The sequence below is a fragment of the Equus caballus genome, chromosome 17 (assembly GCF_041296265.1).
Source record: "Equus caballus isolate H_3958 breed thoroughbred chromosome 17, TB-T2T, whole genome shotgun sequence".
Lineage (NCBI taxonomy): Eukaryota > Metazoa > Chordata > Mammalia > Perissodactyla > Equidae > Equus > Equus caballus.
The window spans coordinates 40,058,391-40,083,388 of record NC_091700.1 but is presented as its reverse complement, the minus strand read 5'-3'; the positions used below and the strand labels follow the sequence as shown (position 1 = coordinate 40,083,388).

The following is a 24,998-nucleotide window of genomic DNA, read 5'->3' as shown; positions in this document are numbered from 1 at the left end:
CTTATTATTCTTGTATTTCAGTCGTTCTTATAGAAGCCCCTGTTCCCCACCGACTCTCTGATATGGAGGAAGCCATTGTTTTATTCTCTCCCCGCCCTCCCTCGGGTAGAGCTTACTCAGTTTGTGGCGGAATCCTTGTCAACACATTTTGCCTTCCTATAGCAGGGGCAGACGTCCTGCTGGGTGAGGTGTGAGCAGAGAGGAATGCGTGTGAGTTCCGGCTCTGCCGTCTTTTAGGTGGGTTGCATCGGGGACAAGGTGGTCCACTTCACATAACCTCAGTTTCCCCATTGCAGATTGGGGCTAATATGTGCCTTGTGGGATTGTTGTGAGGACTACATGAGGTAATTTATATAAAAGCCTCAATAAATGGTAATTATTATTTTTATAGCAGAGATTCTGTTCATTTCAAGAAGGTGAACTGAAATTTACTTTTTGATAAGGTTAATTTTATCTGAAATTAAAGAGTATTATTTTTATGTGATTATTTGCCACCTCAAGTTCAAAGATAATTTTTAAAAACTCCTAATTTTTAAACCAGTTTGTTTCCTGTGAGCAGCAAGTGGACCATGTTCCACTTTGGCAGTCTAGGGTTCACTGGTTTGGATCCCGGGTACAGACCTACGCCCTGCTTATCAAGCCATGCTGTGGCAGGCATCCCACATATAAAGTACGGGAAGATGGGCATGGATGTTAGCTCAGGGCCAGTCTTCCTCAGCAAAAGAGGAGAATTGGCAGCAGATGTTAGCTCAGGGCTAATCTTCCTCAAAAAAAAAACAAAAAAGAAAAGAAAAAAGGCGGCAAGTTATTGTGTTTCCCTATTGACCCAGGAAGTAAAACATTGATTAGTCCTGAAATTTGAGTCAAAAGTATATGCTGTTTTTTGGCATTGATTACAAAAAGTAATAGCTTAGCAATTAGGCTCTCTTCCTGTTTTCTTTTATTATTTAAATTTATGATAATTGTACATATTTTCATTCAAACTTGTGGGTAGCATTGAACCCCCAAGTTGAGAAACCTAGTTCCTACTTCCAAGCCTACTATTGATGAACAACTTGTTTAATCCTTTTCTGATGTTTCCTCTAAATGAAAACACAAACTAATGTCATACTTATTTACTGCAGCCATCCTGAAAAAATATAGTACTTGATGTTTGCATAGCATATTATGTATTTTTTTCACATATGTCAAAAGTATATTAATAGAGAGCTACTATATGTAAAGTAATATATTACTTAAAATAAGATTTTAATTATTTTATTGAATTCTTTTAACAAATATGTCAAGCAGCCGCTATGTGCCAGTCAGTGTTCTAGGTGCTTGAGATACATCAGTGAACCCTCATCTCCTCCCAAAAATGCCCTCTCCTTGTGTATGTCACATTCGGTAAACAAGAAGTATAACCACTTATCTAAGTTAGAAAGTAATGGATGCCATGGGAAGGACAGAGCAGAGTAAGGAGGATTGGGCATGTAAGGGTGGGGTAGAAGAGACAGATTGCAGTTTTTTTAATAATCTTCTTTTTTTACTTCTTCTCTCCAAAGCCCCCCAGTTACATAGTTGTATATTTTAGTTGTGGATCCTTCTAGTTGTGGCATGTGGGACGCCACCTCAACATGGCTTGATGAGCGGTGCTGGGTCCACACTCACGATCTGAGCCGGTGAAATCCTGGGCTGCCGAAGCAGAGTGCGTGAACTTAACCACTTGGCCATGGGGCCAGCCCTCAGATTGCAGGTTTTAAAAGGAGGGACATGTTAGGCCTCATTGTGAAGGTGTCATTTGAGCAAAGGACTTAAAACTTGGAGTAGTGAATCATGCTGATAATCTGGGAAAAGAGTGTTTAAAACAGGCACAGATAGACCTGTTTAATCTCGGGGCTCGAAGGCCCTAAGACAGGAGTGTTTAATTAAAATTAAAATCTTAACTTGATATTTTTTGTGTGTATGAAGAAGATTGGTTCAGAGCTAACATCTGTGCCAATCTTCCTCTATTTTATGTGGGATACTGCCATAACATGGCTTGACAAGTGGTGATAGGTCCGCGCCCCAGGATCTGAACCTACAAAACCTGGGCCACTGAAGCAGAGCACACGAACTTAACCACTATGCCACTGGGCTGGCCCCTTCACTTGATATTTACAAAAAAAAAAAGAAGATATGATCATTCCTTTGTTTATAAATATTTATGGATTACTTCTCATATATGGTATATTGGGGAAAATGCTGGACATATGGGAGACATACCTATTAAGAAAACAAAAACCCCAGTCCTTTCAATTTAAAATCTATAAGGAAAGATAAAATAATCTCATCAAAGGTAGCTCTAATTCAATGCACATTGTGATCAATAGCATAAAAGAGCTATAGAGTTTCTTGAATTTCAGCCAAGGGAAGATCCGTTCTGCCTGGGTGATCATATGAATGCAGACCATTCAACCTTGCCTGAAGGATAGGTTTGAAAAGTGATGAAGATTGGGGAAAGGGAACAGTTTGCTGGGAAAGAAGAGCCTAGTATAAAGGCTAGGTTGTGGGGGTGTGCAGGCCACTGTCAAGGACAAATGTAGTTTAGTTGGGAATGCATTGGAAGGGAGGTGGGTTCAAGAAGGATGGTAAGGATCTGATGACTCAATGTGTAGAAGAAATTGAGTGGAGACAAAGGGTAGTTGGCAAAGATAACTCACAGGGCAAGGTTGGATCAGCTAGTATACATCAGTTGCTGCTGTCTACAGCCAGCATCTGTCTGATTGATCGGTTTCTATACCTGTTGGTTCTGCTTCCAGCTGTCAGACTTGGGTAACAGAGATAATAAGAGAGGCATTAGTGGTGGTTTGTTGTGCTCATCTTTCTTTCATGTTGGTTGTAATGTACTGTCATCTGGATTCTCTAAGAGCAGAGTGATTTCAGAGTTTGCACTGTAATATTTTCCTTTGTTCAAAGAAATTCAGTGAGACATTCACTGGTTTCAATATCCTTTTGAAGAGGCTCTTTGAGGTTTGTGTGAATCAAAAGATCAGTAGATAAAAAATCGAGACAGACCCAAGTTTTAGGCCTGGGCTGTGCAACCAAGTAAGTCTGTGACCTTGGACAAGTCCCTTAGTATATCTAGACTTCAGTTTCTCTCTCTAAAGAATGAGTCTTTGTGCTAGGCAATCTCTAAGACCTCTTACAAACTCTAAAATTCTGGGAAATCTGAAACTTAACAACCAAAGATCCAAACTTCTTTCACCAGCTGCTGTCATAAGTAGGAATAGTAGTTGCCGGCCTTGACTATCAGTCTCAACATCGTGACATCAGCTCTAAGAATGCTATTTTCAGTTCCAGCAGGCAGCTTTTCTGTTCAGAATAATTTTGTCAAAAGTTTTTAGGTCTTCTGTTTAAAAAATAAGTATTAGCAACTAGTCTTTATGTAAACTGATCTCTCATGTAACTTGCTGTTTAATATTACAGCAGAATTTTTATTGTGTGTTGATGTTGTTTAAGATATGCAATCTCTTTCACTTGCCATGAAAGGTAATGGGGGCATAGTTCTCAAACTGTGGTCCTTGAGGTCAAACCTGTTTTCCTAATGATACTAAGATGTCAGTTGCCCTTTTTACTCTCGTTTGCTAACAGGTGTACAGACTGGATGCAGGAGCAGATAGGAAGATCCAGCTGTCTTCTGTTAAGCTAGACATTAATAAGGTTTACAAAATGGAAAACAATGCCACTCTTCCTATTTAACTTTTTGTTTTATAATATATAGATTTTTTCCACAAAGAATGTTGTTTATAGTAACGTGTAACACGTTATTGTTATTTTAATGACTTAACATTTAAAAATTTTCTCAGTTTTAATTTCTAATATGCTGAATATCAATAGATACAACCGACATAAATAAAAGCTCTTTGGGGTCCTCAGTAATCTTTAAGAGTAAAAGGAACCAGAGACCAAAAAGTTTGAGGATGGCTTTTTAATTTTGCTGAGGAAGATTTGCCCTGAGCTAACATCTGTTGCCGGTCGTCTTTATGCTTGAGGAAGATTTGCCCTGAGCTAGCATCCATGCCAGTCTTCCTCTATTTTGTATGTGGGTCGCTGCCACAGCATGACTGCTGATAAGTGGTGTAGGTCTGCACCTGGGAACTGAACCTGGGCTGCCAAAGCAGAGTGCACCAAACTTCACCAGTAGGCCACAGGGCTGGACCAAAAGAAAGGCTCATTTAAACAGAAAGAGAGCTAAGAGGTGCAAATTCCAGCTCACTGATTGCTAAAGCATGGAGACAGCCATAAGTAAGAACACAAGAATCTTTGAGAATCTTTCTTACTGTCATCCTTATGGGATATGAGTGTTTTTGACCTTGTGTAGAAAGGAAAAATAAGAGCACATATTGAAAGCAAGTCCAAAGAGAGAGCAGGACGTATTGGTAGAAGACACCAGATGAGAATTCCATGGGTATATAATACATGGTGTCTGCTTATGCTTTACCCCTTCTGTGGTGAAAGAACTGTCCTCTGCAGGCCCTGATGAAAAGATGGAGGTGGCCATGTTTTATATCTCATGACCCCATTCTAGGGGCCTTGTGTGGACTGGCTAGGGTCCTAGTGAGAAAAGATGTGTAGCACTGGTCAGATTCCTGCCTTGAATTTGAACCTGGATGTTCAAAGAGAACAAGAGAACTAAGAGAACAAGCCAGTGGGTGGAAAGTGAAGCTGAAAGGTCATGTTATAGAGAAAGGTGGAGGAGCTGTGAAGGCCACATGTAAGCTCCAGTTATGAAGGCACAGAAGCTGAGTTGTCAGAAGAGACCAGTTGGCTGAGAAAGGATGATCAATTGCACTTGGAGGAAAAAACAGTTACCAGGAGAGAGGCCAAGAGCCCGTAAGAGAGAGACAGAGGGTGGCAAGTGCATCATTATTGGCCAGTAGCTTTCCCATTATGACCTCTGTCTTTTTACAGTAAATACTGTCTTCTGTAGTGGCTTGAGTTCCTGGCCACCAAAAGAGCCTGATTAAAACCTAGAATAACACAAGTATGCAGATTATAAGGACTAACACATGATTAAGACGTGAATTTGATTCTGAACTTCCTCATAGCCAAGGCAAAAAGGAGACACTGTTCATCTTGAAACTATAATAAAAAAGAAGGCAATTTTAGAGGTAGTAATACTGTTGTAACTCTGAATTTAAAATCAATCACCCTCTGATGTGTGGAGGTTCCTCAAAAAATTAAAAATAGAATTAACTTATGATCCAGCAATCCTTCTTCTGGGTATATACCCAAAAGAATTCAGAGCCGCATCTGTAAGAGACATTTGCACACCCATGTAATCATTGCAGCATTATTCATCATAGCAAAGAGGTGAAAGCAATCCAAATGTCTAGTGACTGATGACTGGATAAAGAAAATGTGGTGTATGCATACAGTGGAATATTATGCAGCCTTAAAAAAGAAAGAAATCCTGTCACATACTACATGAATGAACCTCGAAGATATTTAAGTGAAATAAGCTAGTTATAAAAGGAAAAATAGTGTATGATTCCACTTATATGAAGTACTAAAGCAGGCAAAACCTTAGAAACAAAAAGTGGAAAAGTGGTTGCCAAGGCCTGGCAGGTGGGGCTGGGAGTTAGTGTTTAATGGATAAAGTGTTTCAGTTTTGCAAGATGAAAACGTTTCAAGAGATGTGTTGTACAATATTGTGAATGTATTTAACACTACTGAACTCTACACTAAAAATGACTAAGATGGTAAATTTAATGTTACGTATTTTTTATCACAACAAAAAAAATCACCCTCATGTAAATTAATAATTGAGACATTAAGTAATATATTTGACTATATCCAGAACATTTCTAAAGCAGATGCAGAAATGGATTTTATAGGGAAATGTAAAATGAGAAATTTACCAATATCTGCTCTCCCTGCAAGATTTTGGCTTTAGATGGATTTTTCTTTTCTGGAGGCAGATGCAGAGAGAAGACACCTCTGGTTCCCAGCCAGAAATGTAGTACCTCTGTGTTCATGGAACTGTTTATGGGTATATCTCCTCTCTTCGGTAATGGCTTTGCATAGGCACGCACACAAAAGTACCCCAAAGCTGTACACTTTGTGACACTTGCTGGGTAGTTAAGCAGATGACATCATTCCTTCCTTCATTCTTTATCACATTTGGGCTGAATTAAGAGTTCCTGTTTATTTTTTGTATGACTTTGCTGGTTGATTGGAGAGTATTTTTTCTGAGAGGAGAGGAAAACCTGTACAGAGACTGTAATTCAGTTTTCATCATAAAAATTAGATTTATCAAGTATTAAATCAAGTTATATGCTCTGATGATGCAACAAAGATGACAAAGAATCAGTAGCTAATAATCTAATTTTAGACTATATTTCTATTCCTTAAAGTAGTGCTATGTTTTGAGAAATAAGAGATTGTTGGCAAACTTTCAAATAAAGCAAGAAACCAAAGATTGATATATATGTATTTTTATAACTAAGGTACCATGGTTGTATTATTGGAATTCTTGAGGATGTATTTTATTGAACCCTAATAGGTGAGCAGGTGGGCCATGCTTAGAACTGTGTAGCATTCCTTTACCGTAAATTCAGTGGAGAGTCAGGGTGGCCTTGGGAATAGCAAAGGAGCCAAGCTCATTGCTTTCTAATTAAATGATTGTTGATTGCTTAAAAGTTCTTATATTTTGCAGTGATTGAACGTTACTTTGAAAAAAGAAAGAGAGAGACAGAAAGAAAGAGAGAGAGACAGAGAAAGACAAAAGAAAGAAAGCAGACTGCTCAGGAAACGTACTTGCCCCGGGTGGGGACTGCTTTGGCATGCACACGAAATTTGGGTGACTTTGCGGGGGTGTGGATACTTTTATTTCTTCGAGCACCAGGGCCTACTGTGCTCCTGTCATGCCTGGTTCCCTGGATGGAACCAGAAGCTACAGCATAGCACTGTGGATCCTAGCCTGCTGTTCCATGACTTCCTGCATTTCACAGAAGAATCCAGGACATCCCTGGGAACTTGTGTTGTGTGGGAGTCTAAGGGTAACCAGAAAACAAAGCCATACCTTTCATATGAGTGAAAACAGAAAGTACTGTCTGTTGACCTCTTACTTAGACTGAAAAAAGCTGAGAAACAACTTGACCCAGGTAAGGGGACCTCTATTACTAAACAAGAGCCATGATATCTACTTGACATACATATTTTTATAAATGAATAGAAATAATTAATGTTCTTGTGAAACATGCCACAAGAGCTTTGAGAATGGCATGTGTATACACAAGCATGGGCCTTGTCTTAAATTCTTTAATGACATAGCATAATGGCAACTTTTTTTTTCAGTACAGTGTTCTCCAAATAAAGTAATATTACCATCTGGTTGACTCATTCTGCAGGACCTGGTGTTCACAGGAATTCAAAGAGACAAGGAAGTGTAGAAAAAGTGCTGACAAATGTATGAAGAAGCTTAATAGCATTACTCCATTTTTATTCTTTACTTTACCCCCAGCCCAAAGCAGTAGCTATTTATAATAGCCATTAACATTGGAGCTTAACCAGTCTTGCGATTTTTTTCTCTTCCCTTAATTTGATCTGAAACATGCCCTCTTCCTTTCCTTCTAAAGCTTCGGGATAGAATAGTGCTTTATTCTACTTTGGAGTTAAGATTGTATTAAATATCCCATGTAACCAAGTACCCTATCCAGTATTGATCATCTCACTATAACTGCCACAAATCAGGGTTTTTAGTGGGTCCACAGTGTGTCCCAGGAGCTGTGATATCACTATTTTTCAGTTTTAGTCCAAAAGTAGACCTATAAATCTGTCTTTTTTACTCAGTTTACCAAGGAATGGAAAACCCATCCTATTTACAGACATTAACAAAAACAAAAATCTAAAAATAATTTCAAAAAGAAATATGTTAAACTTAAAGAAAATTATAAAAATTTATTAATATACATAAAAAAAGACTTAAATGTCAGTTCTTCCTGAATTTAGAGGTTTAGTTCAATTCCAATCAAAATTCTTAATGTTATTGTCTTGTTACAAAAAGATTATTATAATGATCTAGCCACATTTTTTTGAAGAAGAGATATTAGGAGATGCATAGCCTCTATGTTAACATATATTTTGTATGTGCAGTAATTAAATCATTTTATTTGACAGAAGAATAGAATAGCAGATCAATAGAGCAGAATTGGATAACTCACAAACACACCCAATTATATGTCAGACATGAAATGCGGTAAAGAAGACATCACAAAGCAGTCGTGGATGGGAAACATCATTAAATAAATGGTCCTAAAGCAGTCGGTTTGCTTTTGAGAAAAAGATCGATTTTAATCCTCACCTCATGTCTTATACCAAAATAAATTCCAGGAGTTTTAAATGTACAAAATAAAGCCTTAAAAGAGGAAAAGAAAAAGCTACAAGTCAATTGAGTGGACGTTTATAAACAGTCTCTATCAGGAAGAATGTGTAACCGTCAATGTAAATCACAAAGGAAAATATAATATATGACTACGTAAAATTCAAAACTTCTTGTTTTGGGTATAAAAAAGCTACTTTTGGTATAAAAGAAGCTACTTAAATACAATTTAAATGAAAACAGCAGATAGTTACTTTAAAATATAACAGAGAAAGGATAATGTCCTCAATCTATGACAAGCATAGCAGATAGATAAAAACACAAAAATCCTTCATATAGCAAAAAAGTCACAGAAGAGGAGATACTAAGGGCTAATAAACATTTCAGAGTGTTAAAAAAATTTTTTCCTTCTATTTTTGCCTAAGTAATATTGATTTTAGAACATATCTGTTGGCTAGAATTGAATAAAACAGGCTTTCTTATGCACTGATAGAGGGGAAATAAATTGGCACAAACTATTTAGAAAAAATGTAGGTAATATGTAACTAGAACCTTAGAAGTATTTGTACTTTTATATCGATAATTTCATTTCTGGAAAACCATCCAGAGAAAATAATCATAAAGATAGACAAAGATTATTGATAAATAATTCTCATTACTTTTATAACAATAAAAACATTAGTGTTTTAGAAATGTAATGGTCAGGAACTAATTAGATAAAATCTTATATAGCCTTCCAATGGAATATTATGTAGCCATTAAACTTATGTTTTCAAAGAATATTTAATGACATAGGAAATGCTCATATGATAATATTAAGTTAAAAAGAAGACCTACAAAACAGCTTTAGTAGTACTACTGTTCCAATTTAATGTGTTTTTATGTATGCAAGGGAAAAGATTGAAAGCAAAATCAAAATATTGTCAGTGGTTATCACTATTTGGTAGACTTATAGACAATTTAAATTTTCTTTTTGGTGTTGTTCCATAGTTTTATTAATCTACAGTAAGCATATTACTTTTATTATCAGAATAATGAACATTAAAAATAAAGCATAGTGGGGAGCTGGCCTGGCAGCGCAGTGGTTAAGTTTGTACACTCCACTTCAGTGGCTTGGGGTTCGCTGGTTCGGATGCTGGGTGCAGACCTACGCACCACTTATCAAGCCATGCTGTGGCAGGCGTCCCACATATAAAGTAGAGGAAGCTGGGCACGGATGTTAACTCAGGGCCAGTCTTCCTTAAGATAAATAAATAAATAAATAAAGCACATTTCTTTAGTACATTTATTTCTGAATTTAAAATTCAAGTATACAAAAAAATAAGTAAAAATATAAAATATTTGAAAACTGTTATCAATTATCATTGAACAGATATACAAATAGATCTAGAACTTTGGATAAAATACAATTTTTCTCATATCTATAGAATATTTCCAAAATCATTTATATCTTGACCATGAAGAAAATCTTACTAAAATTCTAAAAAGTAAAAATATTATGTTTTCTGAATATAAGCCATTAAAAGTAGAAATTAGCAACAAAATAGATAGCCATAAATATAACTGCTTGTACATTAAGATTTTTTTCTAAGTAATTCCTAATTTAAAGAGGAAGTCAGTAATAAGTAGTATATTTCCATAACACAAAATAATGTAGAAATTGTTTTGAAGGAGAACCACTTTGTATCAAAACCTATGGAATAGTCAAATCTGTATTTAGAGAATTTTACTTTAAAATATTGTTACTTTAAAATATAGACTTATACATGTGAACCTACACATTCAACTTAAGTTATAAAAAAGTGATAAAATAAACCGAAAGCAGGTTAGAAGAGAGAATTAAAAATATAAATCCTGAAATTAGAAATAGAGAAAATAAAAGGACAGTAAATAAAACCAAAAGCTGGGCTTTAGAAGGTACTGATGAAATAGATATATTCCTGGCATGTCTGTCGCATTAAGGGAAAAAGATAGAAATAAGAAGCATATAATATTAAGCATAAGAAAACACATAAAACCACATTATGTATATAGCCACTCAGTTGCTTTAACACAACGTGCATGTTTTTTAAAATCACTGCACTATGCAGAATTGCACAATAAAAGCCGTAGGGCTTATGGGTTAATGGGGTTAGGGACACAATACTCAATAACTTTGTAAAAAAAAAAAAACCCAAAAAACAACTGCGTCAGTGATACATAATAAAGAAAGATAGGACCATTCACACATGTGAAATGGTTAGGAAATACATAAACATTACAATGAATACGGCACTTTACCTTGAAAAAGACATCAAGTTTGCTTGTGGAAGTGGACCTCAGAAGGGTTGCAGCATGTGAGTTATTTTGAAGTGGTTGGAGGAGGGCATCTGAAATCAGAAGGCCAAGTTCTAACACCTGATGTAGATAGGCTCTCAAGGAGTTGTGCAGTGAGGGAGCTGGTAGCTGTTTGAGATCTGTCTGTGTTTTATGTATTCCTACACAGCTGGGTTCAGCTGGGTTCAGTTTTCTGTGTTCGCCTCGTGTTTCTGGAGGACAAAATCATGCATAAGTAGACATGAAATTTGAGTTATGCTCAAATTCTTCCCTAATATACCAATCGTGTTGAAACAAATTCACATTTTCAGAATAAGTGTTATAGCAGAACTGCCTGTATATGAAAGAGAGTTGAAGAGTCAGAGGACAATATTCTGTCAGTTCCATGGTAATATATTTGAAAATTTAAAGGAAATGGATGACTTTGTAACAAGAGATAAATTAATAAATTTCACTCAAGGAGAGGTAGAAAGCTTATGTAGATAAATAACTGTCAGAGAAATTAGAAAAGTTGTTAAAGAGCTCCTATTTAAAAAGGACCAGGCAGTCACGATTTTATAGCCAAATTCTAATTCTTCACTGAGAATTGTTCAGTATATTCCAGAAGATTTTATTTTAAGAAAAGGAAATGTCCTTAATTTATTTTACAAAGGTAGCATTTCTTTGACTTAACTCTCAGATAGTACTTAGTATGTGCCAGGCACTGCTTTACGTGCTTTACAAATATTAACCAAATCCTCACTGCAGTCTTATGAGGCTGTACTATCATGGAGAAGGAAACCGAAGCACAGAGATCGTGAGCAACTTATTCACGATCAATTAACTAGTATGTGTTCTAGCTGGGATTTAAACCAGACAATTTGGCTCCAGTGCCTGAGCTCTTAACTCTTAACCACTGTGCTTTGCTATCTTTAAACCAAAACTAATGAAGATAGCTCACTGGTTTCTCAGCAGCTTCCTGAGTTGTATTGAAGTACAGCACTTGCCAGTTCTAAGATCTGACTTCCTCAGTGGCAGCTAAACAAGGCCGGGGGGGGGGGGGGGGGTGTGGGGAGGGGGAGAGTGGGGCTGGCCCAGTGGCGCAGCGGTTAAGTTCACACGTTCTGCTTCTCAGCGGCCCCGGGTTCGCCGGTTCGGATGCCGGGTGCGGACATGGCACTGCTTGGCACACCATGCTGTGGTAGGCGTCCCATGTATGAAGTAGAGGAAGATGGGCACGATGTTAGCTGAGGGCCAGGCTTCCTCAGCAAAAAAGAGGAGGACTGGCAGTAGTTAGCTCAGGGCTAATCTTCCTCAAAAAAAAAAACAAAACAAAAAAGGAGGGGGAAGCTAAGTTCCCATGGAGTTATGATCAAAATTCAAAGCAAGGGAGGAGAGAGCTGGCAGATGAATTCTCTTTCCTTTCCTTCCTCCAACGGATTCTTCCAAAGCCTGATGTTTAAATCCTGTAGGAGAACTAGCTGGGCTTCATAAAACATAGATCAGCTTGGTGATGCACTACGCATCTTTCTCTGCTTTTCCCTCACTCATACTGCTGATACTGTACCTCCAAAGAAAGCAGTAGCACTTAAATTTTGCCTCAGGATCTACTTTTTAGAAAACAAAGCTTCAGCAGGATTTAAAGAGGAAGTTCATGGAACAAGAAATGAATATGGCAAATAAACATATAAAAAGTGCTCTACCTCATAAGCGGTCAGGGTAATGCATATTAAATTATAGTGAGTTATAATTTTTTTGCACAGCAATTTAGCAAAAATTGAAAAGATGAGTAATATCCAGTGCTGATGACATTTGGGGAAGTATGCTGGTGGATGAGGCCCAGACAGTGGGGAATTGAAAGGCTGCATACTTCTGCAAAGTGATCAGCAGAGTTTATTAAAATATTAAATGTACATAATCTTTGAGCCAGCAGTCTTTTCAGTATATGCTTTAGTTCATATTTTTATACATGCAAAGACGTTTCTTGCCATATTGTTGTAATAGTAAAAAATAGGAGACAGGCAGAATGTCCATTTAATGGGGGAGTACTTGGGTAAAATATGGGATATCTATGTTTTGGAGCATTATACAACCATCAGAAAGAATAGAGTAGAACCACGTGTTTTACCGTGGAAAGATAGTTCTGATATATTATAAATGAAAACAGCAAGTTGTAGAGTAATGTCTATAGTGTGATCCTATTTTTGTGCAACAACACACAAAAAAACCCTCTATATATGCATATATGTTTTATTATATAAGGGCAGAGGAAAAACAGTTGTGGAAGGATATAGCAGACTATTAACACTGGTTTCCTCAAAGGAGTGAGGTAGAGGGTAGAGAAAATTACTAACTTTTTTCTTATACATGCTGAATTGTTTGATCTGTTACAGTGAACATTAAAAACAGTTTGGTGTGGTGAGAAACCAGCAGTTTTCTCACTGAAATCAGGTCCAGGGCAAGGATAACTCCCTCATCATTCCTTTTCAACATTGTACTAGAGGTACTAGTTAATGCAATACATCAAGAAAAGGAGATAAAATAAAACTGTTTGTAGATGATATGATCATCTATGTAGAAGAATCTGTAAGAATTGACAAAAGAAACTCCTGAAACTAATAAGCAGTTATATCAAGGTTGCAGGATATGAAGTTAGTATACAAAAGTCAATCATTTCCTTTATACCAACAATGAACAAGTGGAATTTAAAATTAAAAACACACTACCATTTACATCAAAACTCCCTAAAATGAAATACTTCGGTATAAATCTAACAAAATATGTATAAGATCTGTGTGAGAAAACTGCAAAACTCCACTGAATGAAATAAAAAAAGAACTAAATAAAGGAAGAGATATTTCATGTTTATGGACAGGAAGACTCAATATTGTCAAGATGTCAGTTTTCCCAACTTGATCTCTAGATTCAGTGCAGTCCCAATCAACAGCTGAGCAAGTTATTTTGTAGATATTGACGAACTGATTCTCAAGTTTATATAGAGAGGCAAAAGACCCAGAATAGCCAACACAATATTGAAGAACAATCAGAGGATTGACACTACCCAAGTTCGAGACTTACTGAAAAGCTACAGTAATCAAGATAGTGTGGTACGGGTGAAAGAACAGACAAATAGAGAATAGAACAGAATAAAGAGCCCCGAAATAGACCCCCATAAATATAGTCAGCTGATCTTTGACAGAGGAGCAAAGGCAATACAATGGAAAAAGATGGGCTTTTCAGCAAATGGTGCTGGAACAACTGGATATCGACATGTAAAAAATAAATCTAGACATAGACCCTACACCCTCCACAAAAATTAACTCAGACTGGATCACAGACCTAAATGTAAAACACAAAACTGTAAAACTCTTAGAAGATAACTTAGGAGAAAATGTAGATTACCTTGGGTTTGGTGATGACTTTTTGGACACAATACCAAAAAAGACAGCAAGAATTGATAAATTCTGCTTCATTAAAATTAAAAATTTCTGCTTTGCAAAAGATATTGTCAAGGGAATAAAAAGACAAGCCACGGACTGGGAGAAAATATTTTTGCAGAAGATAAACCTGATAAAAGAACTGTTGTCCAAAATGTACAATGAGCTCTTAAAACTCAACAATAAGAGAAAGCCAGTCTGATTAAAAGTGGGCCAAAGACCTTAACAGGCGCCCCACCAAAGAAGATCTACACATGGCAAATAAGCATATGAAAAGATGCTGCATGTCATAAGTCATCATGGAAATGCAAATTAAAACAATGAGATACCACTACACACCTATTAGAATGGCCAAAATCCAGAACACAACACCAAATGCTGGCAAGGTTGTGGAGCAGGGGGACCTCTCCTACGTTACTAGTGGGCATGCATAATGGTACAGCCAATTTGGCAAACAGTTTGGCAGTTCTTATAAAACTAAACATACTCTTACCATACGACCCAGCAATCCTTGGTATTTACCCAAAAGTGATGAAAACTTATGTCCACACAAAAATCTGCACACGGATGTTTATAGTGCCTTTATTGATAATTGCCAAAACTTTGAAGCAACCAAAATGTCCTTTTGTACATGAATGGATAAATAAACTGTGGTACATTCAGTCAATGAGATATTATTATTCAGCATAAAAAAGAAATGAGCTATCAAGCTATGAAAAGACGTGGAGGAAACTTAAATGCATGTTACTACGTAAAAGAAGCCAATTTGAAAAGGCTGCATGCTGTATGGTGCTAACTATAGGACAATCTGGAAAAACTTTGGAGACAGTGAAAAGGTCAGTGGTGCCGGGGGTTAGGCAGGGGGAGAAAGGTGAATAGACAGAGCACAGAGGAGTTTTAGGGCAGTGAAAATACTCTGTATGGTACTGTGATGGTGGGTACATGTTCTACATTTGTCAAAATCCACAGAACTTACACCAGCAAGAGTGAACCTTAGGGTGAACCGTGGACTTTGGGTGATAATGATGTGTCAGTGTAATCGACATTGTTACAGTTGTGCATCACTTGTGACAGTTGTACACTCTGGTGTGGGCTGTTCATAATAGGGAAGGCTATGTGTGTGTAGGGGCGGGGGTTATATGAGAAATCTCTGTACTTTCCTCTCAGTTTTGCTGTGAATTTAAAAATGCTCTAAAAATAAAGTATTAAAAAAAAACAGTTAGGATGACAGATAATGTGGACATTTGAATGTAAAGAAGGGAGGATAGAAAGATGGATAAAATAATTTAAAATGTGTACATCTTTGATCTAGTTTTTTCTGAGCTTTGATTGGTCAATCCTAACGAAATAATCTAAGCTGCAGCCAAACGTTTACATTGTATGTTTGTGAGTTTTAATAGGCAGAACTTTTTAAAAAGTCAATTCAGCAATATCTATCAAGTTTTAAATGGTTATATCCTCTGGTCCAACAATTCTACTTCTAGAACTTTATTTCTTTGAAATATTCTTAGAGATATAAAAAGATAGGATACGTTTGATGAAATATTTTTTAATAAGGAGAACTGGAAGCAATATGAACACCCATCAATAGAAGAACATCTTATCCAGTCATTACAGAGCATGTACTCATGTGGAATGAGATGAACGATTTGTTAACAGGAAAGAAGTATTGTTATATAGCATTGTTTTATTATATATATGATTCCAATAGTACTTTCCGTAATGGTTACTTCTGAGAAGCAGCATCACAAGGGACTTTGTAATGTTTGTCTTACATTTCTTAGAATAGCATATTGTTTCTCTGGTCAAAAAAATAATAATGAAAAAAATGCTAACAAAACCTCCCAAATTTTCTCCATGATTATGTTTTTATTCTCATAAGAAAAACAAATGAACAAAAATTAAGTTTACCAATGCAGTAAACTGGTAGTTCTATTGTATGTGTATATGTTGATTCTAAGTGCAGGTCGCAGCAAGTTGTTTCATTTTATACCCTGCCTGTTTCCAAAAGGAATCCAGGAACCTTTTGCCCAAGCTAGAGAACCATTTCAATATATGCAAAGTAACGTATGAACTGTATGAACTCAGTGAACATTTGCCTGAATAACAATCATCTTTCATAAATTTATTTTGCGTGCATGTTAGGAAATTTCGGGTAAGCTGTGGGGCTTAGTGCCGAGCTCCTCCTGCCTGGGATTGGGGGTGGTAGTGAATCGTTGCTTAGATGCGTGCGCGGCCTCCTTACCCACACTGTGAGCTCTTTCTGGGAAAATGACTTTACTTCTTTAAAAATTTGTCTGCTTTCAACAATAGTGAGTCTAACTCTTCAGAAATGTGAAGTGGATATAGTGCCACTCCTTGAAGGAATGAGGATATGAATTTAAAAAGTGGCAAGTTAAATAATGTTTTTACTGAGAAACTCATGGTGAAGAAAATCCATTTGTAGACAAGCTTCTTAAGGAGGGATGGGGTAGAAAAGTGAATACTCAAAGGAACTTTCTTGCCTTGCGTATTCTCTCACATCACCTCATACTTTTACCTTTGTGGCGTCTATCACAGAAACAATGAAATAATTATATTCTAAAAAATTACACAGTCTATGCGAACTCACTCAGTAAATGCCTGGATAGCAAGTAAGGAGTTTATACGTCTGTCCTCCCACCTACCTTTCTTTAAGTCATCAAGGAAAAATTCTGGAAGCCTCCAAATGTTTTGAAAAGGTTCACTGTTCTGTTTTTAGTTCAGATGATGGCATCAATTTATTATGCTTTGCAGCTTTCGTTATGTTTGACAGCTTACTTTTAAAGACTGTATGGATATTTTCCATTTGAAAGAAGCTACCAAACTCAAAACCTGGCTAAGGCTGATAAAGACTCGCTTGGCTTCTACGTGAAGGTCATTGTATACATAGATGCTTAGGTGGAGTATGCACAACACACACCCACACACTCACCTTTTATGTCCTCACAAAGAGTATACACAATGTGTTGTATAGAAACTGATACTTTATAGTAAATCTGACATCCAAACTAATCTCATCAGATTGGAAGATGCCTTTCACATATCTGTTTGATCGTATTTATTGATTACCGACTATGCCAAGACACTGTGCCAGGTGCCGCAGGATTACAGGGATGAGTAAGATGCAGTCTTGAGAAGCTCATCGTAAGGGGAAATAAGTTACAGATATTAGAAACAGAACCTTTAAAGTATCTCATTTATTTCTGTAGTAGAAGATTGCTATCCCTTTGCTCACTGGTCAAAACCTTGCAGATTTTCAGCTGTGGCACCATTGAGAGAAAAGTAATTTGAATTGGGTTTATCTTCGGAATTGACCCTTGGTCTGAACTTGATCTAGGTTTCTTCTTATGCATACTCAAAAAATCAACTTCAGAGTTATAGGGTAAAAATTATAATTGCATGGGATCATAATTATGATTGTTACTTTTAAAGGAGTACAAATATGCTGAGTTGATTGGCAAAATACTCATGTCAAATGTAATGCTGTGGTGATGTTTGCTTTATACTGTCTGGTTTTACCAAAACATAATTATTCACCTAAAGAATTTCTTTTTGCTTAATATTTTTCTATTATTTTGCAGGAGTTTATTTTATCAGAAGATTATAACAAGATGACTCCTGTGAAAAACTATCAAGGTAGGAATGAGAGCACTGTTTCGTTTACCTAGACTGAAATGTTTCTTGATGGCTTCCACTGTCAAAGAGAGGACTTTACAATAGTCAGGGGGAATAAAACAGAGCAATCCTGTGAGGTGACTATTATCCCAATTTTAGAATTAAGAAGCTGAGGCCCAAGGAGATTGGGTGACTTGCCTGTGGTCCTGTAGCTGGTAAAGTGCAGAGCCAGACCAGGCCAGTGTGACTCCAGAACCCACAGCCTTTGTCCTTTGTCTTCCTACTGCACCACACTGCCTCCGAACAGTGCAGCAGGGACGGATAGTGGGGCCAGTGTTAGGAGCGAGCTGCTTTCTGTGGGGCTCGTTTCACTTTTGGTTAAATGTTTTAAATGGCTCAGAGTGTTCAAATTGTCAAAGGGAAGGAATTATGGTTTTATTGTGTCTTCAACATGGGCGGTGTACCGTAGGCTATTCCCATAGTGTAGACCAGGAGCAATTTTCCGTAAGAATTTCTTTATCTAGACCAACAGTGTCACGGGCTCAGAACATTACAGGTGGACCTTGTAACACTTAGATGTCATTCCATCCAAATCGCTTGACCTCATTTGTCCTGCATGATCATCCAGCCTTTCCTCTGATGTCTCCACAGACATAGCAGCTCATCCTGATTTTAGAAAATTCTAAGCATTAAGTTCTTTATTTCTAGATTTTGAGCCAAAATTCATTTCCTTATGGATTTGTTCTTTAATTTTTTTTCACATATCACTTATCAAGTATTTATTGAGTACCTGATGTGTTCCAATAACTGAAGATTAAAATAGTGAACAAGACGTGTATAGTATCTGCTTATAAGCAGTTTATAATCATGTGGAGGATACAAACAGGCCATTAAAATGTTGTGTGATAAGTACTAGAATGCTTTTCTATTGGTCTTGCTTAGTATCCTGGAGCTACAGAAACTAAGTACAATCTCTCTTACACGTGACAGCTTTTCAGTGATTTTAAAACAGCCATTAAAGTTCCCACTGCTGTTCCTTCGTTTTCTCCTTTTATCCCTTTTCTTTTCTAGCCTAAGCATTGATATCCTTCTTTACATGACCTGAGTTTTTGTTCTTTAAAAAAATTTTTTTAATTGTCTTAGTCACAGATCTTGGGATATCATATTGTACCTGTGAGGCCATTTAAAAATGTGACACGTTGTGGTAGGCAGCCTCTAAGATGGCTCCTGATCATCCTCACCTCCTGGGTGTTCACGCCCCGTCCCTTGCGTGTAGACTGGATCTAAAATATGGCAAGTGATGGATATCACTTCTAAGATTAGGTTACAAAGAGACTAGGGCTTCCATCTTGCTTGCCCTCTCCTGCTCTCTTGCTTGTTCTGCCGGAAGCCAGCTGCAATATTGTGAGCTGCCTTGTGGAGAAGCCCACGTGGTGAGGAACTGAAGGAGGCAGTGTTAACAGCCAGTAAGGAACTGAGGCCCTCAGTTAAACAGCCGGTGAGGAACTGAATCCAGTGAGCAGCAAAGTGAGGGAGCTGGGAAGCAGATCCTCCCTCCGTCAAGCTTTCAGATGGGACCGTAGCCTCGTCCCACACCTTGATTTCATTCTGTGGGACGCCTTTCAACAGAGGCACCAAGCTAAGCTGTACCAAGGTCTCTGACCAGCAGAAATTCTCAGATAATAAATGTTTACTGTTTTAAGCCACTAAGTTTTGGGGTGATTTGTTACACAGTAGATAAATAATGGACACATGTAATGTGGTAAGTACAAAATCCTATTTCCTTCTTCTCCTGGGCACTATCCTTCTACTATAAAGGGTGAACTTTCTGGCAACCACTTTATACTGGTGGCTTATATGGGGCAGTCAGCTCAAACCGCTCCACAGTTCTCACTTGAGTTGTTATGAGGCTGTATCTCCATGCCGAGGCAGTGTCCCACACAGCACAACCAGAGACACAACTAGAATATATGACTATGTACTTGGGGGCAATGTCAAGCTCATGAGAGAAACAAAGGAAGAATTCCACGTGCCAGAAGCAAAGAGAAAACGAAAACTAAAAGTAAGTTACATGCATATAACCCGACATTGCTGCTGTCCTGGGGAGATAAGTAGAACCACTAATAGCTAGAAGCTTTTGTATGAACATTCAACTGGGGACAGAAGATGAGGGCTGAGTGAGATGGGAAATTGCAACTGAGATTTCTGTGTAAAACTAAAATCCATAATCCTATGAAAAAGAAAGGACCCAAACTCTCCATTCATTGGCCCAGAAGACTACAGGGAAATTTATTCCTGATCTCAAATATGGATAGAGGAGAAAGTCTCCCAAATAAATGAAAATCCCAACCTAAAACTCTTAGATTTGGACTACAAATTTAAACCAAGAATGTGATGGTGGAATCTTCAACTTAAGAATTTTCTTTTTCTTTCTTTCTTTCCTTTTTTCTTTTGCTGAGGAAGATTCACCTTGAGCTAACATCTATTGCCAGTCTTCCTCTTTTTGTATGTGAGCCACTACCACAGCATGGCCACTGACAGACAAGTCATGTAGGTCTGCACCTGGGAAGCAAACCCAGGCCGCCAAAGCAGGGCGTGCTGAACTTAACCACGAGGCCACCAGGTCTGTCGTTTCACCTTAAGAATTTAACATAAACATTGATCCTTGGCCAATGATATCCCTAGGGTACTAGCTAGAAATAAATGCAAAAGCTCTTTTTCACAAGAGAAATAGCACAAAGGTGCCAGAGCAAAAACAACCCTTGCTTAAGATGAATTCATAATAATAAAAATAAAATTACACAAGTGAAAAAGAGTCAATCCACTATGAGTAAATGTTATCAGATACCACAAACTGGAGGGTTAGAAGGCCAAAAATCTTAAATAATGAACAACAATCTGAAAGAGACCATACCATGTTTTAAGTGGTTAAAGAAATCAAAGAAAGTGTAGAAACCGGGGGAAATAAAAAGTGTATTAAAAAAAATAGATTTTTTAAAGAATCAGACAGAACTTTTATATATGAAAAATAGTCATTGAAATAAAAAATCATTGGGTAGATTGTTAGACACAGAATAAATTGGTGAAATGGTAGATGGATTTGATGTCAGTGGAATATCTTTAATGTACTGAAAGGAAAAAACAGCTAACATAGAATTCAATACCCAGAGAAAATACTTTTCAAAATTGGAGGTGAAATAAAAATTTTTTCAGATATATAAAAACTGAAATAACTTATCACCCATAGACCTGCTCTAAAAGAAATGTTAAAGGAAGTCTTTCAGGAAGGCGGAAAATGATGCCAAAGGAAAATAGAGATCCACACAAAAGAATGAAGAAAACCAGACATGGTTAGTATAAGATTTTTTTTCTTATTATTTAAATCTCTTTAGAAAATAATTGGCTATTTAATTAAAAGTAATAACAAAGTAGCTTGAGGTCCATAACATACTTAAAAGTAAAATGTATGACAACAATAGCACAAAGGCCAGGAGGTGGGGAGAAATGGAAGTATTATAAGGTTCTCATGCTGTACATGAGTGGTGTAATTTTACTGGAAGGAAGACTGTAAGTTGAAGATGTATACTCCTAGCCCTAAAGCACTCATTAAAATAACAAATCAAAAAGTTACAACTAGTAAGCCAAGCAAGGAGATATAATGGAATCATAAAATCGTTCTGAATTAACCCTGCCCCTCTGAAATAGTAAGAGGGAAAGGGAAAAAGAACACACAGGAAAATAGAAAACAAATAGCAAGATGAGAGATTTAAGCCTAACAAGTTATCACTAATTACATTAAATGTATATGATCTAAAGCCAATTAAAAGGCAGAGACCAGGGGCCCGCCCGGTGGCTTGATGGTTAAGTTCACACATTCTGCTTCGGCAGCCCAGGGTCTGCCGGTTCGGATCCCGAGTGTGGACATGGCACCGCTCATCAAGCCACGCTGTGGCAGGCGACCCACATATAAAGTAGAGGAAGATGGGCACAGATGTTAGCTCAGGGCCAGTCTTCCTCAGCAAAAAGAGCAGGATTGGCAGCAGATGTTAGCTCAGCGCTGATCTTCCTCAAAAAAAAAAAAGGCAGAGACCATCAGATTGAGTGAAAAAGGGAGACCCAGATATAAACTACATGTAAGAAGTGCTCTTTAAATATAAAGGCATAAATAGGTTAAAAATAAAAGGATCAAAGAAGATAGGCCATGCAAACACTAGTCAAAAGATAGCTGGAGTGGCTGTGTTAATATTAGTCAAAGTAGATTTCAGAGCAAAGAATATTACCAGGGATAAAGAAGATCATTTCATAATGATAAAGGGGTCAGTCCTTCAGGAGGGGATAAAAATCCTAAATGTTTACGCACTTAATAAAGATAGCTTTGAAATACATGAAGCAAGACCTGATGAAACTTTAGGAGGAAAAATAGACACATCCACAATTATAGTCAGAAATTTTAATACTCCTCTCTAATAATTGATCAATCAATAATGGATAGAATAAGTAAACCGAAAATCAATAAGGTATAAAAGACTTGAACAGTACAGAGCCAGCTTGCTCTAATTGACATCTGTAGAACACTCCTTTCAACTAAAGCAGAATATACATTCTTTTCAAATGCACAGAGAACATTATCAAGGTAGACCATATTCTGGGCCATAAAACAAGTCTCAGTAAATTTGGAAGAATTCAGGTCATGCAGTGTACAACAATCAATAATAGAAAGCTCTCTGGAAAATCCCCAAACGTTAGGAAGGTAAATAACCTACATCTGAATAATCAATGGTCAAAGAAGAAATCAAAAGAGAAATTAGTATTTTGAACTGAATGAAAATGAAAACACAATGTATCAGAATTTATGGGATGCTGCTAAAGCAGTACTTAACAGGAAATTTATAGCACTTAACACCTATGTTAGAAGAGAAGAATGGTCTCAAATCAGTGATTTTAGCTTCTATGTCAAGAAACCAGAAAGAGAAGAACAAGTGAAAGCTATGCTAAGCAGAAGAGAAGCGAGATCATAGCAGAAGTTCATGAAATAGAAAAGAGAAAATAGAGAATGACACCAAAATCTGAGTTTTGGGGGTTTTTTTTTTGGAGAAGATAATAAAAGTGATAAACCTCTAGCCAGACTTATCAGAAAAGAAAAAAAAAGAAGATACATATTACCAATATCGGGAATGAGAGAGGGGATATTATTATAGGTTCTTAGGGCTATTTAAGGATAATAAGAAATATTTTGAACAATTTTATACTAATAGATTTGACAGTGTAAATGAACAAATCTTTGAAAGATACAAACTGTGAAAGCCCACTCAAGAAGAAATAGATAACCCTAGTAGCCCTATATCTGTGAAAGAAATTGACTTTATAATTAAAACCTTTCCACAAAGAATACTCCAGTCCCAGATGGCTTTACTCATTAATTTTACCAAACATTTAAGGAAGAAACAATACAAACTCTACACAGACTCTTTCAGAAATTGAAGAGGTGACTTTCCCCTCATTTTCAAAGTCAGCCTTTACCTAATACTAAAACTAGACAAAGACAGGACAAGAAAAGAAGTCTATAGGCCAACATCCCCCATGAAAATAGATGCAAAAACCTAAACAAAATTTAAGCAAGTCAAATTCAGCAATATATAAAAAGGATAATACATCACAACCCGTGAGATTTATCCCAGGTTTATACCTAAAAGAAATGAAAGCAGGGACTCAAACAGATTATTTGTATACCCATGTGCATAGCAGCATTATTCACAATAACCAAAACGTGGAAGCAGCCTAAATGTCCCTGGAAGGATGAATGGATAAACAAAATGTTACTTGGCCATAAAAAAGAAATGAAGTACTGATACGCGTTACAACATGGATAAACCCAGAAACATGCTAAGTGAAAGAAACGAGACACAAAAGACCACACATTGTGTGCTTACATTTATGTGAATTGTCAAGAATAGGAGACTCCAGGGGCTGGCCCGGTGGTGCAGTGGTGAAGTGCGTACATTCCGGGGCACTTTTGCAGCCCGGGGTTCGCCGGTTTGGTTCCCGGGTGCAGACATAGCACCGCTTGGCATGCCATACTGTGGTAGGCATCCCACGTATAAAGTAGAGGAAGATGGGCATGGATGTTAGCTCAGGGCCAGTCTTCCTCAGCAAAAAGAGGAGGATTGGCAGCAGATGTGAGCTCAGGGCTAATCTTCCTCAAAAAAAAAAAAAATAGGAGACTCCATAAAGACAACGTAAATTAGTGGTTGCCCAGGGACAGGGAAGGGGGGAATTGGGGCTATGGGTTTCTTTTTGGGGTGATGGAGATGTTCTGGAAATAGAACATTTTCCATAATAATTGCACAATGTTGTGAATATACTAAAAACCACCAAATTATACACTCTAAAATGGTTTAAATGGTGAATTTTATCTCAGAAAACATTTTTAAAAAATCAATCAGTGATTCCAAAACTGGACAGAGACATTACATAAAAGGAAAACTACAGACCAATATCTCTCGTGAACTTAGATGTAAAAATCCTCAAAAAATACTAGCAAATCCAACAATGTATAAAAAGAATTATGCACCATGACCAAGTGGGATTTATTCTAGATATGCAAAGCTGGTTCAACATTGGAAAATCTGTATAATCCGTCATATCAAAAGGCTGAAGAAGAAAAATCGTATGATTATATCACTAGATGCAGAAAAAGCATTTGATAAAATCTGACAACCATGCATGACAAAAACTCTCAGCAAACTATGAATAGAGGGGAACTTCTTCAAGTTGATATAGAAACGTCTACAAAAAACCTGTTGCAAACATCACACTTAATGGTGACAAACTAGATGCTTTCCCCCTAAGATCAAGATCAAGGCAAGAATGACCTTTCTCACCACTCCTATCCAAGAAGTATAGCCAGACGTCAAGCCAAGGTTTCTAAAGCTTAGTGATATGGATGTATCTTTAAAAGGTTTCTTTTTGAATAAAAGAATTCTGTCACCTTAGAAAGAGTATGTGCTTTGCGTCTGCAGGATTGGTTTTGTTTGGCTGTTTTCTCAGTAATCATAGGCAGTTTCTCAGGGAGAAAGAGAACCAACCTGAGCAGAGAGGCTAGGGTTTTAATTGGAGCTTCGTCACTCAATGATGTAGCTTTGAGCAAGTGAGCTCTGTCTCCTCCTCTGGCACATGATGGCAGCTCAGAAAGCTAAACCCCCTTATCTTCTGGAATACTGTCATCTCCTTGAACTGGGAAAGTGACAGAAAGAAGGTCAAAGGCCCCTCATGAGAAAAAGGGGCAA

The 24,998-nt window shown here is 37.2% G+C and overlaps 1 protein-coding gene across 1 annotated transcript in view; it reads left to right on the top strand.

Moving 5' to 3' along the window:
* WDFY2 (WD repeat and FYVE domain containing 2) overlaps window positions 1-24,998 on the top strand; it is a 182,279-nt gene that overhangs the window by 101,967 nt on the left and 55,314 nt on the right. Inside the window, exon 4 of the mRNA XM_014732071.3 lies at window positions 17,679-17,733. Within this exon, the coding sequence (XP_014587557.1) occupies window positions 17,679-17,733 (55 nt within the window). The remainder of the gene's footprint in view (window positions 1-17,678; window positions 17,734-24,998) is intronic.